This window comes from Aristolochia californica, unplaced genomic scaffold (assembly GCF_029961685.1).
Source record: "Aristolochia californica isolate CCGP_79_NKW_82.1479 unplaced genomic scaffold, dmAriCali1.0.hap1 SCAF_4, whole genome shotgun sequence".
Lineage (NCBI taxonomy): Eukaryota > Viridiplantae > Streptophyta > Magnoliopsida > Piperales > Aristolochiaceae > Aristolochia > Aristolochia californica.
In genome coordinates, this window is record NW_027182103.1 from 4,976,230 (window position 1) to 4,994,412 (window position 18,183).

Here is an 18,183-nt window from a genome sequence, read left to right on the forward strand (position 1 = left end):
ATCTTTACTCTTTTAGTGTATAGAGAGAGTTTTTAGCCTTGGCCTTCAAGAGTGTTTGACCACCCTTTGTAATCTTGTATTGTCAATACAAAGTAGGTTTTTCTCTTCTATATCTTGGTCTTTTCGTTGTCCTTTTTGGTTTGCAACTTCTTGTATGAAATATCGGTGGGAAGATCCGAGGCTCAAGGAAGCTGACTAGTTCTTCGGAAGAGCTAGACCACACGGGGTAGATGTTCCGCTGGGCTAGACGGACTTAACCCAAATCTAACAGCGTGACACCAACCATGAAGTATTAATAAGAATTGTTATTAAGGGCAAAATTAAAATAATTATAATATTTATATAATTATTATCGTAAAAAACACGTGGAGTGGAGAGAGGGAAATGTCCTTGTGCCATGGCGGGTTCCTATTACTTCCTCTGCTATAACTTCAAGAAAAGGAGGGAAGAGATTTCATTTATATGTGGTATATGAGTGTACGGTATTACCATTATATGAGAGTAATATATGAGCGTCATTCAACAAGAACCCTCTGGTCTTGTAATCACAAAGTAGCTTCTTTAAGAACAAGGCGTCTGCAACACAAATTAAATATATCAACACGAAACAGGTCGTGCTACCTAAAAAAACACATGAAAACAGGTCATATATCTCTAATTGCAATCATTTACAGCAATAACAAACTAATGGAAGACACGGCCACTCTGATCACTTGGTTAAAGGTGTAGTTCTCGTGCTCACTACTTCAATTTGCTCATGGGTAAGGACAGCGGCATTATTGTCAAAATTGGCATCCTCCATTTGCTCGTGAAGCTGTAAAAAATATGTCATTCTATTAGCCAAACATTTCAAAGCAGAAAATTACAAATTGCTGTGTATGATGAAAAAAATACTGAAGACAATTTGTTATTGTGTTTGTCATTCTTTGTGAAATGGGGTCCGAAACCCATCCTAAAATAACTCACTTTGGAAATTTGTTTTCTAACTAATAAACTCAAATCTTTGTACTCACTAATCTATATAGGACTATTCCTTAACACTCCCCCTCACGTGTAGGCCCTCTTTTGTAGCTCTATAAGTAGATAATTTAGGTAGAGACCCACATACGAGTACCTGTTCTAATACCATATGAAGTTGGGTCCAAAGCCCATTCCAAAATGACTAGTCAACTTAGGAAACTTGTTTCCCAACTAATAAACTCAAGATATTTGTACTCACTAATCCATATAAGACTATTCCTTAACTCTCTCAAACCGAGGATTATTATTTGAAGATTTAAAAATTCGACTCAGATAATTCTGATCAACAACTAGAGCAAACTAGTACCCTTACTCCAACATTGGCTTATTTGAGCAGCAGTTATTCACACTGTTAGCCTATGTTTGGCAAGGTTGTGAGAGGCATGAGACAACCTTTTTTGTAGAGGGTAACATGAAAACACACACAGAAGACGCCCATTCAGAAAAGACATACACACAAACAGACAGAGACAAGCATGAAATGACCATTTTTATGTAGGACAACATGAAAACCCACTCACAAGATTAATTCTCACAAGACACACAAACAGAAGAAAGCATGGAGGCTCCAAACCTCTTACTCCCAACCGTTGTTTATTGAAAAGCAATTATCTGCAGTGATGTTAGCATAAGTTTGCATTGGTTGACTAACCTGAGACCATAGTTGTATAGATCAACTAGTTCATTCAACTTCATTGAACTTCATTCAAAACCGCCACAGTTGGACAAGTCTTCTACATGACTAACTTCTATTGAGAACTTACTTAGGATTCAAGTCCAATCTGACTGGACCTAATCAGGAGTTAATTGCTATTTCTCAAACTGTGCTAAGTATAACTTTTCTCAACTTTCCTTTCTCAAGATACAAGATCCAGTTCAGGTAGTTTCACCCCACACAATCATGTTGATTGAGAGGTACATGTAAACACGGCAATCTTAAGTACGAAATGAGAGATGAGTAGAAAAAGGTTTAAAAAGCTAATGAAATTTACTGCTTCAATGATTGCAGACTGGTCATCCTGATGAAATTTCCTCATATGCTTTAGCATCTCCAATTGCTGCAGACAAGGACATTATTAGCAAGTCTCTACCCTCAGAACAGAAACAGATAACATTAGTATTACTACCTGTTTTTGCAGTTCCTGTTGAGCAAGCATTTTTTCTTCAAATTCTTCTGGCTCAAGTTCAGCCTCATCACAAGCCATTTCTTCCCTGACAAAACTTTCCAACGTCAAGAAAGAACATGCCCCAAGAATTACTGGACACAACATATGTATTTTGTTAACAAAAATAAATAAATACAGTAGCTGACACAGCTCAGCACGGTTGAAGACTGTTGAAAAACAAATGCAAGGGCATTTTGGTCATTTCACTTTATCTTTATTCATATGTCTTGATGTAATCTTGTTTCTTATGTTGAATTATGTCTATGGTCCAGTTTTCGTATATAAACCCTGCTAGGTGTAACACCTGAAATTCCTTCAAGCATTATTAATGCAAACTGAATGTAATATAAATAACAATTGCTTTTATAATCAAGACAAGTTAATGGTCATCTTCTTTTGAATAATAAAAAAGGACACAACAGCACAGGAACAAAATCCAAAATCTGCAAGTCCCCTTGAGCACTTTATAGCTCAACAAGGCACAGTTCCCAAAAGCAGATATATTCAAGTCCTTTTAGTGCCTCAATGCGGAATTGATGTAAAAAGGTTTAACTTCTTCCAAGCCATGAGCTAAAGACCTCCAAACTATCTGTAATTTCCAAGCAATTTCTTCTTTCCTTGTGCTATTTTAAAGGGAAAGTCCATGACATGACTTACAAAGGAAATGAATAACAAACTGCAGAAGGAAATTGTTATGAAGAAAGCTACAATGACAAAACTGAGAAACATTGAATTGGAAAATGAACCAAAATATCTAAAAAAAAAAGCCATATAAAGGAGTTAAGAACAACTTACTTTGCAACAAATGAATAAAACTGAATCATCAAATCTCGATCACTCTCATAGACCATGCCCACTTTTCCCAAGCAAGCAATTCCAAATCTTGGATCTGAATTGCCATAAACCACACATTCAACATGAGCCAAATGGCATGCCAACATGAACAGTTTGCTTCTAAAAATCTAGGGTAATAAGAATTAATCACTTGTCGGTACCAATTAGCCAATACAGTTATTCCAATTTATGACATAGATAATTACAAATCCTAGATGAATTATACATCCTCCTAAAATTTTAACTGAAGCCATAACTAAATGTAGACGGTAAGAACTATGCATGACATTATTCTGTACCACAGAAAAGCAATAATAGAAGGAAGCACGGTAGGATCAAATGAAATATATTCTGACCTATAGTTAAGGTTGTTCAAAACTTCTTAAGGAGAACACAAACTTTTTACCTATATAGGAACAAGCAAAATATGCTATTTGGATAATGCGTCAAACATTGATTTATGTCTGTTCTCTCCCTCGCTTTGTCCATGGTTACAAACGGCCTTTTCCTATTCCAGAAAGCATTTGGGAAGAGCAAGATTAAATGTAAAAATAATCTGACCTAAATTTTGGTTGATCAATACTTCATAAGGAGCACGCAAACACCACCTGTACTGCAACAAGTAAGATGTACTATAATATGCCCAACACTGAATAAATGTTATTAATCTTTCCTTTGTTTCCTCTTAGTTATAAACACCCTTTTTCAATTCCACTCTTTTGATTAGACATCCATTTAAGTACTAACACATTGTGCAGGTTAAATAAATTACTTAATCTTTCAACTGGAGTTAGGAAGATGAATTCATGAGCTGTTATAATTACAGAATGAAGTTTATCAACTTTGGAAGAGAAATAATAACGGCATAATGGATCAGAAACTAGTTCATGGATAAAATGAAGGAGACACAAGCCAAGGTGTATGACTCTGATGTTTTCACAAATAATTGCTTAAAAAGTAAAACAGATAAAATAACAGCAACTTACCAACACCCATTTCCAGAAGTATTTCCTCTTGGACAGCAGTTGTTATAGCAACAGCTTCCTGTGGCAGAAACATGTCATTGTGTGACCTAACATGAAAATTCACAGCCCACTGGGCATACAAAATGCTACTCTAGCAAGAGATGTTTAAAATATCCCCTCAATCATTTGACTTTGAAAGTATTTAACGTTTTATCTGAATTCCTTCCTATTCCTCTTATCCACATTCTCAACTTTATGTGCCAACTCCCCAAAGGTAGCGAAGGCTAACACGGCCATCTCCATCATCTTTCAACGGTTCTAATGATTTATATACCTAGAAGCTACGTTACCTGACAAATCCTCTGATTTAGACAAGAATGACAGGAATTTCATTAAGGATTTAACGGAAACAACAGAAAAAATATCCTTTTTTTACAAGAAAAGGTTCACAAGTATTATCAGAGGTCAAAGACATTAAATGCCTTCATTAAGAAGAATTTTCACATTCCATATTTTTGGACTTTGTCAGATTCTGGGGCTGAATCGATTGTAGAGGCTAAAGGTAAGAGGAGAAGAGAGAAGGAAAAGAAGAAGAAGAGAGAGAGTGGGAAAGAGTGTGGACGAGTAGCGAGGGAAGGAGAGAGAACTCTAAGGCTAGACAAAGAGAGCACCCCCCTCCCCCCTCTTAGGTTTTCTATGGGAATGATTGCATCATTTTTATTTAATGATTCCGATGGTGGAATTGGGAAAGAAAAGAAGAGAAACAAAGAAGGAGAAGAAGAACTAGAAGAGAGGAAACAATAGAAAGAAAATTTCTATTTCATCATCATCAATCTCCTATACGGTTACAATCAATTAATTATAAAAAGAAATTGAAATTCAAAATTCAAAAAGAGATGAAATCAATAATTGATAAATCTCGTAAAATCAGGGAAGATAAAAATAAAAATAAAAAAATAAAGAAATTATAAAATGCATAATCACCGAACCACAATGTGGTGGGTCATGTGGGGCCCTATGCCTCAGAGTATATGCGAGTGATCGGTGGCACTGGTGTCCTCATGGTATCTTGACTAGTGTCCACCAACTCTCTCGGGGTAGGCAAATCTCGACCTTGTTAAGTGTAAATCCTGGAGGCTCTAATAGTACTCGAACAAATCTGGGTCCAACTACTGCAATGTTTCACGAGAAATCTAAGTGTTATCCGAGTCTGAAAGCCTCGCCCAACGTACTAAGAAACGTTGAACTTCACCGCTCTTGGTAAAAACCACTTGTTCATAAAAAATTGCATCAATATGATCTTTTTGTGCTGGTGGGAGGAGAAGAGAGGAATGCGTCAAAGGAACTGCAGGGGTGGGAATAGGCATTGTATCGGACAAAGTGGTAGAGTCAAAAGGAGTCAAACAAAAAGGATCATCAGGAATGGATAAATGACCCCTGTATGCTATAAAATCCTCAATGTTAAAAGTCGAGTTAATTCCAAAGTCAGGTGGCAAATCAACAACATAAGCACTAGATCCGATTCTTTTCAGCACCTTAAATGGTCCTGCACTATGATCTTGCAGCTTTCGAGCATACCTTGAAGGTAACTGCTTAGGTCGAACTCGAACCCTGACATAGTCAATCTCATTAAATTTTTTTTTTATGAAATCAATCTCATTAAATTCTTTAGCATGTTTGCGCATATCGGCAAAAAAAATTTACTAGGCATTACTTGTGTGAATACGTTTATTAACTTCAACATGCAATTCCTGGACTCTACGTGCAAATGAAGCGGCGGACTCAGAAACCCAAACATGGGGAGACATAGGTATGAGATCTAAAGGTTTCCTAGGCTGATACCTAAGGACAACTTGAAATGGACTCATACCTATTGACCTATTCACCAAGTTGTATGCAAATTGAGCAGCTAGTAGAATTTAATCTCATGTCTGATGATGGTCACCAAGAAAGCATCTAAGTTCCTTAAACTCTGGTTAACAACTTCAGTCTGATTATCAGTCTGTGGATGGTAGGCAGTAGAAAATTTCAATCGTGTACCCACTAAGTGCCACAAAATTTTCCAGAAGTAGCCCATAAAATAAACATCCCTGTAAAAAAACTATGGTCTCAAGAAGACCATATAGCTCGACGATCTCATCAAAGAATAGTCGAGTGACTTTGGATACATCGGAAGTTATAACGCAAGAGACAAAATGAGCTATTTTGGAAAAATGATCTACCACAACAAAGATAAGAGTCATTTTTTCAAAAGGTACGTGAAAGACCTAAGACAAAGTCAATGTTGAGGTCTTACCAAGAGCATGCTGGGACCGGTAGGGGTGTATATAACCCAGTGTTTTGTTTCTTATGTTTATCCAATTGACATATCATACACTATTCAACCAGTTTTGTGTTGTCCCTTTTTAAGCTTGGCTAGTAAAATCAACATTCCACCTCCTCAATTGTTTTATTTCGCCCAAAATGTCCCCCAAGTCCTCCTGCATGGATTTCCAAATCAAAAAGTCTTACACAGATGTGCAGAGAACACATAGCTTATATGCTCAAAATAACCCTAGAGATAGAAGTCATCAATGAGGCATTGTTATCCCTTTTGCAATTTAGTATACACCTTACCAAAGTCGAGGCAGGAGGCGTAGTCATCTATGAGCTTCTTAAAACCAGTAAGTTGCACACTCATTGTAAACAACAAGCTAATAATGCGATTGAGAGCATCTGCCACTTTATTCACACTTTTGGATTAGTGCTTCAAGACAAAAGAGTGTGTCTACAGGTACTCTACCCATCGTCCATGCCTAGAACTAAGTTTTTTTTTGAGAATTGAGATATCGAAGGGCCTCTTGATCGAAGTACAAGACAAATTCTTGCAGAATGAGATAGTAATGCCAGTAACGTAAAGCTTGTACAACCACATAAAATTTCTTATCATAGGTCGAGTACTTGTGTTTGGCATCGTTAAGTTTTTCACAAAAATACGCAATCGGATGTCACTCCTGACTCAGTACTCCACCTATTCCGATACCTGATGCATTACATTCAACTTTGAAAATTTTAGAAAAGTCAAGTGATCTCATAATAGGTGCCCTTATCATACATTTTTTTATTTCTTGGAAAGCGCAAGAGGCAGCTTTTGATCATGAGAACTTTCCTTTCTTTATGCAATCTATGATAGAAACCATGATGGAACTGAATCCCCTGATAAATCGTCGATAGAAAGTGGCTAGAACATGAAAGCAACGAACCTCATGAATGGTCAAAGGTTCCAGCCACTCAACAATTGCTTTCACTTTTTGGGGATCAGCAATAATACCAGCAACAGTGATCACAAAACCCAAGAAGACCACTTTATCTGTCAAAAAGGAGCAATTTTGAAAATTAGCATAAATTTTCCCTTTTCGAAGTGTGGGGCAAACTTGACGGGGATGATCTAAGTGTTGGTCTTTTGTCTGACTATAGATCATGATATCACCAAAATAGACTACTAAAAAACTTGCCAAGGAATGGTCAAAGCACCTATGCCATCATCCTCATAAAAGTACCGAGTGCACTCGATAGTCCAAATGGCATGAACATCCACTTATAGAGTCTGTCTTTTGTTTTGATTCTTTTGAAGGTTGTACTCCACTCGTCACCCGGGAAGATCCGAATTTATGGTAACTGCTTTTGAGATCAATCTTTACAAAAATAGTGGCTTCCATCAGCATATCTATCATATCACCCATCTAGGGAATCGAGAAGCAGTATTTCATAGTGTTTTTTTTTATGGTCTTATTGTCCACAAACATTCTCCAGGTGTTATCCTTTCACGATGTAAAGCCGGCACATCACAGGGGCTTTTCAAACTCAGGTTTCTGATTAGGGGTGGCATCGAATCAAGCCGAGACCGAACCTACCTATGTTCGAGCCGGGCTTGATTTAAATATTTTGAACTCGAGCTCGAGCCGAGCCTAGCCTCGAGCCTAAAATTGTAATCGAGCTCGAGCCTAATAATTTTAACCGAGTTCGAGCTCCAACCTACATTTAAAACTTTGCATAAAATACATGTCAAATAAATTGTATATAAAATTATGCATACATTTTACATAAAATTGGACATGACCTCTACTTAAAATAGGGCATAACCTTTGTATATTAACCCTACATAAAATTATCTATACACTATGCATAAAATTATTCATAAAAGTTGCATAATTATGCATAAAATTTATTCAATAATCAAATACAAAAACATTCCTTTGAAAAACAACGCTAGTTTTGTCCATTTGTACTCAATCAGATCGTTCTGATCGCACGTTTGAACTGCACGTGCGAGTTTGCATGTTGTGCTGAACCCAGGGGAGAATAGTTGACTTACCTGGTCCAAATGGTAAGAAAAAATGTCATTGAATTTTTTCATTGAGTAAATTTTCTTAATATTTGTTCCATCTTAGGGGACTTGCAAAAAAATAAAAAATTCTCTTGATTCTTCCTACATTTAAGAAATGTTAAAAAATAGGAAAATGAGTTTCTTCTTACCGAGCCTTTTAGCATTGTAACTCAAGTTCTCAAGAGTCGGTTTGGTATGTGCCACACTAATAAAGACCCTAAAGTAGGAGTTGTGGTGCCTATGATTTCCACTCCATATGAGGAATGGCTTCTCTCCCGCTTCTCCATCTCTTTGTCCTCCCAACTAGAGTGGGGGGGGGGGGGGATGTTGAGGGAATCGGAGGCGGCGGCGGGGCGATAGCATGAGGATGTCGGACGACAGTGACGATGACAGCAGAAGTGTCGAGGAGGGGGAAATGAGAGACAAAGATCGAAGAAAAGAAAATAAGAGAGGAAGAAGATCAAAGAGGAATATCGATAAGAACTTTGAACCCTCGTTAAGTAAACGAGCCGGCTTGCGAGCTTTCGAACCACCATGGTTCGGTCGAGCTCGGCTCGTTAACTTAAACGAACCTCATCTGGATCAGATCCAGATAAACCGAATCAAACCGAGCTGCTCACAAACCGGCTCGGTTCGATGCTACCCCTATTTCTGATCCTATGTTTTACTACTATGGTAAATTGATGTCAGATTGGCAACTGTGATTAATTCACCAATCAAATTGCTGGTCAAGTTTTATGCTGCATTATAACATCAATTTTGATGGTCATGGTCAATGTGCTGATCTATATACTAGTAGTTTCTTGGTTTAAGTTTATGGTCAAATTTGATGGGTAAATTTGGTGATTAATTTTGTGAAGTCTATCATAGTCAATTTGTTGGTTGATTTTTTGCTCTATTCTATAGTCAATTTTATGGTCATATTCATTGTACTTATGTCAATATGCACGTCCATGTAAATTTTCATATTGTTTGAATATAAACTTCAATATATCTCTTATGTCATCTCGTCCTATGTGGACTCTCTCTTATTTAGTAAGATCAATTCCTTATATTGCTTTGGAACTTTTGGTTTCAGTTTGGACCTTTAAATTCTGTGTGATTCAAACTATGTCTTAGGAATTACTTGTGTCAATCTCTTTTTTTGAATTCTTTGCATTGGTTATTCAGCTATATATGGGTTTTTTTGTCCTTAGCAACATTTTATTGTCCTTGAATAGGATTTTTGTTGTCGTCCTTGAGTGTCTGACCTTTTTTCTTGCTTAATGATTGTTATCACTAATTTATGTTCGATAACTTTGTGTTGGTTTTAAATTTTCTTATCTTTTCAAGTCCGCCAATTTTAGTATTTATTCTTGGAATAGACTACTATTAAGGGGGAGATGTAGGAAGATGACTATTGCGATTTTTTTTTATATATTCAAGTTGGAACCATTGTGAAGACTACAACAACCACAAATTTTGAAGTTGTTGAAGCCACATAGACCACAAATCTTTGAAGACCAAATTTGCATTTCTGTTTATATGCATATGTGAGTTGTGAGACAAATTTTGTAACAAGTTGAAGCAAAGTACTCTAACTTGAGGAAGAGTGTTGGAAGGTATAATTAGTGTTTATTTAGTTTACTTTATTCTCTGAAAATTTGATTCATATGGAAAATAATTTTTTAGAGTCCATAAACTTGCAGGGACATGGATATATTTTTTATATTGTTTAAACCATACTAATTTCTCTAGTATCTTTTTTTTTTTTTTAAATGATGTAATTTCTCTAGTATCTTATCTCTACCAAGAAAACATTCCTGTGAGGCCAAGGGCAGAAAATCTGACATATAAAGTTCACCAACAAAATGTCAAAGCAGATTAGAGCCCCTTTCACAGCTGAAAAGTTGAAGTTGTAATAATGCCATGCCTAATGATAAGGTTGCATGTCCTGAATGCGTATAATCTCCTTTTTATTAAAAAAACGTAGACATTTTAAAAAGAAACTATGCAGACATTTTATAAAGAAAGTATGTTATGGATATGTATGAAGAGGTCTTTGCTTTCAGTTTTATCAACAAGAAGTATGGGGACTTCATTCATAGCATTAGTCCCTAAAAAAGATGTTAAGTTGAGTCCAAGACCCATCCCAAAATGACTAGCCAACTTAGGAAGCATCTTTCCCGACTAATAAACTCAAGATCTTTGTACTAACTAATATATGTGGAACTATTTTTTAACACTCCCCCTCATGTTTAGGCCCTCTTTTGTGGCTCTACATGTGAATAATTTTGGTGGACACATATGAGTACCTGCTCTAATACCATGTTAAGTTGCCCTTGCAGATTTCAGACTTATTAGCCTCTAAACCCACAATAAGCCAATAGCTGAAGTTCTCACAACAGAATTGAGAAAACTGTTCAACGAGTGTTGTCAACTGATTGGAGGCATCGGAGAAAGATGGATAAACAGTAATTTTGCTAACATTTTTTTTTTTTTGAGAGAGAGGGGGGGAGGGATGGGGGATGTGTGTATCTGAAAGCTTCAAAATACCCATCCGTTAAAAGGAAACAGTATCTCAGATAAAGAAGGCAGATGGTCTTGGTGTAAAAAGGTCGAAGCACATGAACCAAGCTAGTGAAGTGGCTTTGGAGATTTACCTCAGAAAAGAATTGCTTATGGAGAGAACTTGATTGCTCAAAGTACAATTATGCATAAAATGTCTGGCTGCCTGAAGACACTGCTGCAAGCAGAACTTCAATCCTATGGAAGGCTCTTTTTCCAGAGGATCTGATATTCCATGTCCTCTCAGGTGAGATTCTGAAAGGACACTTTAGTAGGACAAAAGCCACTCTCTGAGGAGTAACCAAGACCATACAGGGTAGCACTAAACCAGTTCTAATTTAATCCCCCTCTAGTTCTGCTTGAGACAGCCTTTAAATGATGAGGAGGTAGCTGAATTAATTAGATTGCAACAGAAAGTTAATGGATTATTTATTCAAGGACAAGGATGGATTCTCAAATCTGGAGTCCAGACTACCAGGACTACTTCCAAAGCTTTTTTCTGCAATCAGTTTTGCTCACTACAAGCTTCAAGAGAAGATATCAGGGCAGTCTAAGCCTCCAAGTTTATTGGCCTGGCAAAACCAATACATTTTCTATGCACAGTTGTTTGAGAATAAAATTTTACCTGTGAGGACTCAGCAAAAGAGGCCAATAAATCATCAACTCTTTACGTAAGCTCTGTAGAGAGGAATGGGAATTGGTATACCACCTATTTCTCTATAGTAGGATAAGTCATGAGAACTGGGGAGCACTTCCCAGGAAGTTTAGTATAAGCACATGCTTTCCCAGTTTGTTACAGAGCTATTAGCAAAAAGTTCCTCATGGCCACTCCTCAAACAGGTAGAGCAATGCAGAAAGTAACTATACTTGTAGTCTTCAGACACATACAGAAATGAAAGAAATCACAAAAAATTCAGAGTAGTTCAAAATCAATTGGGGGATAGTTGAAGGCTATCATTCTTTCCATCCTCTCATGGGAACATGTATTTGGTATCGTGCCCCCTCTTAGCGGCTCAATCATCCGAAGAAACTAAAAAGAGCTAGAATGGTTAGTGAACAGCCCCACTGAAAATGATATCTCAGTCCTCCTTCCTCCCCAATTGGCTCAAATCGAAGTTTCAAAGCCCAGCAGTTGGTGGTGGTGCAATAAGAGATTTACCAGCACAAAGACATATGGTTGTTTTGGGTTCAGTCAGTCATCACAATGCAGCTGACAAGAAAGCCCTACTCTCAGAAATGAGATTTTATGCCCAGAACTTCTCTAATCCAGCTGAAAGGCCCCTCCCCCGCGTGGAAGATAAGGAACATCTCAGATGAAATCAGACAAACTTGTCTATGTTTTCAGATTGTATCACAGCATACCTTGCACACTGCTAATAGTCTTGCTGATAATCAGGCTAAAAATGAGGTATGCTGCCCCTGCCTTGTATCTCGTTGCCTTGAGGGATAATCTCATTTTGTTTGCTTTAAGCTATAATTTATTAATAAAATTCCAAAAGTTCAAAAAGAGTAGGGCAGGATGATAAAATTGACTAGCATATCAAATCCTCTGACACTTCCAAATTCTAATGGATTGAAACATTTTATAACATGAACACACACTAGTTCACTAGGTCAATACTTTCCTACTTTCCAAGTGCAACAAATTGTCTAAGTTAGTTCGTTTATGCACCTTGTCAATTGCTTTTAATCAATTTGTTTTAACAGCAGGCAGAATGGGAAATATGTACAGAAAAATCCTGTCCAATCACCACTTGAAGTACAGCACATGCAGATCTTGTCCAAGCATACGATTTGCTCTACTGCAACAATGTAATTATGCCACGTAAGTGAAACATTAGGTACAGATCCCCAGCAGTCAAATCTTTTCAGTTGTTACAACAATGAACGAAGAAGTTTTTTTTTTTTCTAGCATATACTCGCATTGCAGCTGCATGAATAAACTAAGACATATAAGAGTTGTCCATGAATGCAATGGAAGCTAATAGCATCGACTGGCAAGCACATTTCGTTCTGTACATATCCTTACTGCCTACAGTTTAAAAATCCAGTTTGCACGACTCACCAAGTTCATTTTATAATCACGCCTAACGACTCATCCCTTGGGCATTTTCATTATAATTGCTACAAACGTCCAACAGAAAACTCCTCAAATGCATGCAAGCGAACCAGCATAGTAATTCTTCAGGTCGTTCATCGACGAAATGAAAACATATAAAATCGTCCCGCTTGTTTTTTACTGCTTCTTAAACAATGTTTTTCTTTAATATCAAACCGTTAAAAAAGCCAAAAAAAAAAAACAATTCTTTCTTTTAAATACAATACCTGCTTGTCCTTGACAGCATCTGCAATGCGGTTCTTCACATCTGAACGGCAGATGCGACCGAAAATAATAAAAAATTTGATGTTAGTAGCAGCATTAAATCAAACATCTTCACCAACATTAACAAATCACAACGAAAGCCATAAGAAAAGAAAAAAAAAAAGTGCGAAAGAGAGGGTAGGAATGGATAAGCATTACCTGGTTGTGAAGTGAGATAAGAGAACCGCTTGAAGAGATGAATCAGCTGCTCTTTGGAGAGCATCCCCGAGGTCTGCAGCGTCGAGGAAGACATCGCCGTTTTCTCCGGTCCGCAGGATAGACGTCTGATGGCCGGGACAGTTTCCGGCTGCTCTCTCGGAAGTCGGTAGTCTCCTTCACTCCTACAAGTCGACAACAAACTCACCAGCTTAGCGCACGTGAGAAAGGTGGACGACATTGGCCTTCCAAACCTTCCATAATACGCCTAGATTCAGCGGACCGGGACGGCCCAGAGCCTCCACAGAAGCTGCGCATCGGTCGATCGACACGCCGCCCGGTCGAACCCCACGTGTCCGATTCTGTACCGTGCGGGCAAACAACGCGTAGAGCACACTCCACAGTCCATCAAGAGACAAAAATACCGTCAACCGGATCCAGCTGATTTAAACGGCGAAGATAATGCTACAAGTACCGAGATTTGACGCGAATGTTCACGATGCGCTCGTGCGAGAACTGAGAAACTCTTGTACGCCTTAAACAAGAGGCTCTTACGAAACATCCTCTCCACTACATAATCCAAATCTCTCAGTCCACGAAAGTTCTTGAGAAGCCTCCAAAGGAGATCCCGTGGCCAATTCAACGACCACAGCCTCTCCTCAATATTAATCCCTAACTTCTGCCCTTCCTTCTCCTCTGATCTGTCACCAGGGGAAGAGGAAGAGCAGAAGAAGAAGGAAGATGGTTCCGATCGTGGTGGCATCGCAGCTTGCGACGGGATTAGGAGTGCTGGCAGGCGCAGTGCTGGTGAAGCAGGTGCTTGAGCAGAAACCGATGGCCGGTGGCGGGCCGAGGTGTCCGAGCTGTAACGGAACCGGTAGAGTTGGGTGCTTGTGCTCCCGGTGGTCGGACGGTGATAGCGGCTGCCGGACCTGTGCTGGCTCGGGCAGGATGGCATGCGGGAGCTGCGGCGGGACGGGCACTGGGCGGCCGATTCCTGTGCAGATTTCCCTGCGAAGAAATCCGCCATCATGAGAACGAGAATCGGACACTGGAGTAATACCGTCCGTCTATGTCTCTGTTTGGTTTTTTTTTGTCTGCCTATTTTCATTTTCTTTACTATCGAGATAAAATCGAATTTCTTTTGTAACTTTATGAAACAATGAGAGTAGTGTACAAAATATATTGGTTTTTTATTTCATGTACTCGAAAATACTGTCAAAACAATTTCATAAGAAATGATGCTGCCCAGGCTCGAACTGGGGACATTCAGTGTGTAAGACTGACGTGATAACCACTACACCACAGCACCGAGTTGTATAAATGTTTCAACATTATTTAATCCATCGCTTTCCCAAAATCCCATAGGTATCAAATCGTGCATGTTCCACCTATAGTAATGATTGAGATAAAATATTTAAACCGAGTTAACTTGGATTTTAATAAACTAAATCCAAACATCAATTTAATTCTTAAAAAATGTTACACAAGTCACTCACACACATAATAAATGAAGTTCATGCTATACTCTCATCCTATTTTCCCAAATTTACGATTGAAAAACTTCTTAATGCATGGACACTATTTCATAACACTTCAATAGTAATACCACCTAATAAATAAATTTAACACTATAAATATTAATTAAGGTTAATGACAGAGAAAATTGCTCCAATAGAAAGCACATTTAGGGATGAAAAAAACTTCATTGGCAAAATGATTCACAGTAATTAGTGGAATTTAGATAATATATTTCTCGTCATTCACATTTTACAGCAAAATTTTGTTTTGTCAGCGATAACTTTTTTTTCGTCACCAAAAATAATGTTATGGTGGAAAAAATTTTCTATCACAAATAATTTTCCTGCTATGATAGAATTTGAACTCCGTTAATGATTTTCACCAAAATAAATCACAATACTTGATATCTTTTGTTGGTGAAATATTTTTTAATGAAACAATGATGATGAAGAAATATATTTCACCAACAATACTTTAAGATTTATATTTATAAAAATATTTAATTTAAATTATTTAAATTTAACTCTAATTACTTTAATTCTTAATGTAATAGGTAAATTTGGATTTTATTTATTAATTTATAAAAATAATTATTTTACAATATCAAAAAGTTATTTTAGTAGTCCATTAAACAATATAGTAGTTAGTGTAAAATAATTAATTAGGGGAATTAATAAATTTTATTAATTATATAATTACATTCAATTTTTTTCATTCATTAATACATTCAATTATTAATTGACTGACTAAGTAATTAATTAATGAATTAACCAATTAATTTACCACTTAAACAATTAAATAACTAACTAAATTATTAAATAATTAAATAACAATAAAAATAACTAATTAATAAATTAACTAGTTAATTAAAAAAGAAAAAAATAGTTATTTAAATTTTATAAATTAGTTATAATTAACCATTTAATTAATCAATTAAATAATCATGTAATAAAATAATTAACTAATCCTAATTAACTAAATAATTAAAAATAAAACATTCAACTAACTAATTAAGAAATTAATTAACTAATTTTCCAACTGATTAACATTTACAAAAATAGTAACTAATTAAAAAATGAACTGACCAATTAATAAACCAATTATTTCAAAATTTTATAAACTGCATAACTAATTAACCAATAATAAATTAATCATGTAATAAACTAATTAACTAATAAATTAAAAAATTAAACATTTAATTAAATAATTCAATAATTAACTGAATAATAAATGAGTGAACCAATGGATTAATTAACCAATTGACCAATTTAATTACCCAAATAACCAATTAATTAACCAATTGACCAATTTAATTACCCAAATAACCAATTAATTAACCAATTATCAATTAAAAATTAATAAAAAAATTAGTTAAACAAGTTATCAATTATCTAACTAATTAACCATGTACTTAACTAATCTATTATATAACTAACCAATTAATTCCATATATAAAATTTTAACTAATTAAAAAAATGTGTGAACCAATTAATTAACCAATTAACTAGTTAATTAACTTAATAACTAATTAATTAGATAAATTCCAATTAATTAACCATGTGACCAAATAATTAACCAATTAATAGATGAAATAACCAATTAATTAACAAAATAACAAATTAATTATCTGATTAACCAATTTGATAACTCATTCATCGATAGTTACTAAATTAGTTAGCCAATTAAATAACTGAGGAATCAATAGTTATTTAATTAATAAGGGTGTGAGCCCTTAATTATGAATTAAGTAATCAAAAGTGAAGTGATATATTGAATAATATAATCAATAAATAAGTAATTAACCAAATAATTAGTCATTAACTAGTGGATAATTAAGTCAGTAATTCATTTATGTGGGTTTTGTTTTAGAAAGTTCTCCAACACGGAGACTTAAAATGAAACCATCAATTTTTTTAATTTAGATTTAACCACTTTATGATTTTAATTATTGATTAACGTAAAATATGTTTCTTGTTACTAAACAAACTTCTAAATTTACATGTCCTCCATACAATAATAATAAATTTACCTGGATCTATAAGAATATCCTTATGATGATGTGGTTCTTCAACTATTGGTTGTTATTGAGTAATCGAGTCCTGGTGATTATCTTGAAACACAATCAATCTTTGTGAAGATGTAAGAGTAGGTTGATAACTGTTATGCTCCTTAAAAACTAAGTTATGAGGTTGGTTACTCCTACTAATTTCATCATTCTCGAAGAACCTTACATTATGAGATTCCACAATTCTCGTTGAATGAGATGGACAATAAAATTTATATCTCTTAGACTTTTCTGCGTAGCTAATGAAATTTTCACTGACTGTTTTAGAGTTTAACTTTGTCTCATGTGGATTGTAGATTCTAACCTTAACTGGGCAACCCTAAACATGTACATGCCTTAAATTAGGTTTCTAATCTTTCTATAACTCAAACAGTGTTTCGTGAACTGCCTTGGTTGGAACCCTAAAGGACCTGAAATTTAGTAGTACATATATTGTAATTTTAAGAGTTTCACTCCACAAAGACAATGGGAGATCAGAGTTATTAATCATACTCGTCACCATATCCATTAATGTTCGATTTCTCCTTTTAGCCACACCATTTTGAGATGGTGAGCCTAACATTGTGTATTGTGCAACAATACACTATTCCTCAAGAAACCGTGCAAATGGATCTGGAAATTATCCTTTTTCAATGTACCTACTATAATATTTACCACTTCCATTTGACTTCACAATCTTAATATATTTTTCCAATTGTTTACCTACTTTTGCTTTATAGACCTTAAAAACATCTAGTACTTTACTTCTATCATAAAGTAAATAGAAATACATATATCGTGTATAGTCATCAATAAATGTAATGAAATATTTCTGACCATTAAAACATGCATCCTAAGGACCTAAAATATCAGTGTTATTAATTTATAAAACATTAGAAGTCCTCCTGACACTTTTCTTGTACTTGTTAATTGGTTTTCCTTTAATACAATCCGCACAAGTACTAAAATCGCTAAAGTCAAGAGCCTCAAGGACTCCATCATTTACTAATCTCTTAATTTTATCAATGGAAATAAGACATAATCTCCCATGCCACAACATGAAGGGTTTCTCATTTATAACACCATGTTTAATGCCAACATTTATACCATGCACAATTATAAGACTACAATCAAAGGTAGAATTTAAAAGAAGTTTAAATAACCATCATCCAAAATATTTTTTCCAACAAGAATATTGTCTT

The 18,183-nt window shown here is 35.6% G+C and overlaps 2 protein-coding genes and 1 non-coding gene across 3 annotated transcripts; 1 reads left to right on the plus strand and 2 right to left on the minus strand.

Moving 5' to 3' along the window:
- Positions 1 to 534: 534 nt before the first annotated feature.
- Positions 535 to 13,672, minus strand: LOC137963878 (uncharacterized). The gene is made up of 7 exons (XM_068811097.1): positions 13,420 to 13,672; positions 13,224 to 13,264; positions 4,007 to 4,064; positions 2,982 to 3,075; positions 2,148 to 2,232; positions 2,013 to 2,078; positions 535 to 814 (listed from the first exon to the last, which is right to left on the minus strand). The coding sequence occupies exons 1-7, from the start codon at positions 13,655 to 13,657 to the stop codon at positions 710 to 712; spliced, it is 687 nt and encodes a 228-aa protein (XP_068667198.1). The 5' UTR covers positions 13,658 to 13,672; the 3' UTR covers positions 535 to 709.
- Positions 13,673 to 14,025: 353 nt separating this feature from the next.
- On the plus strand, positions 14,026 to 14,695 carry LOC137964011 (uncharacterized). The gene has a single exon (XM_068811273.1). It carries the CDS (start codon positions 14,158 to 14,160, stop codon positions 14,449 to 14,451), a length of 294 nt encoding a protein of 97 aa, XP_068667374.1. The 5' UTR covers positions 14,026 to 14,157; the 3' UTR covers positions 14,452 to 14,695.
- On the minus strand, positions 14,656 to 14,728 carry TRNAV-UAC (transfer RNA valine (anticodon UAC)). The gene has a single exon. It is a non-coding gene; the product is annotated as a tRNA-Val (tRNA).
- Positions 14,729 to 18,183: the final 3,455 nt, after the last annotated feature.

Excerpts from the sequence above, each read along its gene's own strand:
- LOC137963878 (XM_068811097.1), bottom strand. The coding sequence starts at position 13,657 with ATGTCGTCCACCTTTCTCACGTGCGCTAAGCTGGTGAGTTTGTTGTCG. Across the intron at positions 13,265-13,419 it reads TTATCTCACTTCACAACCAG|ATGTGAAGAACCGCATTGCA; the intron begins GTAATGCTTATC and ends TCTGCCGTTCAG. Across the intron at positions 2,079-2,147 it reads AACAGGAACTGCAAAAACAG|CAATTGGAGATGCTAAAGCA; the intron begins GTAGTAATACTA and ends CCTTGTCTGCAG.
- LOC137964011 (XM_068811273.1), top strand. The coding sequence starts at position 14,158 with ATGGTTCCGATCGTGGTGGCATCGCAGCTTGCGACGGGATTAGGAGTG.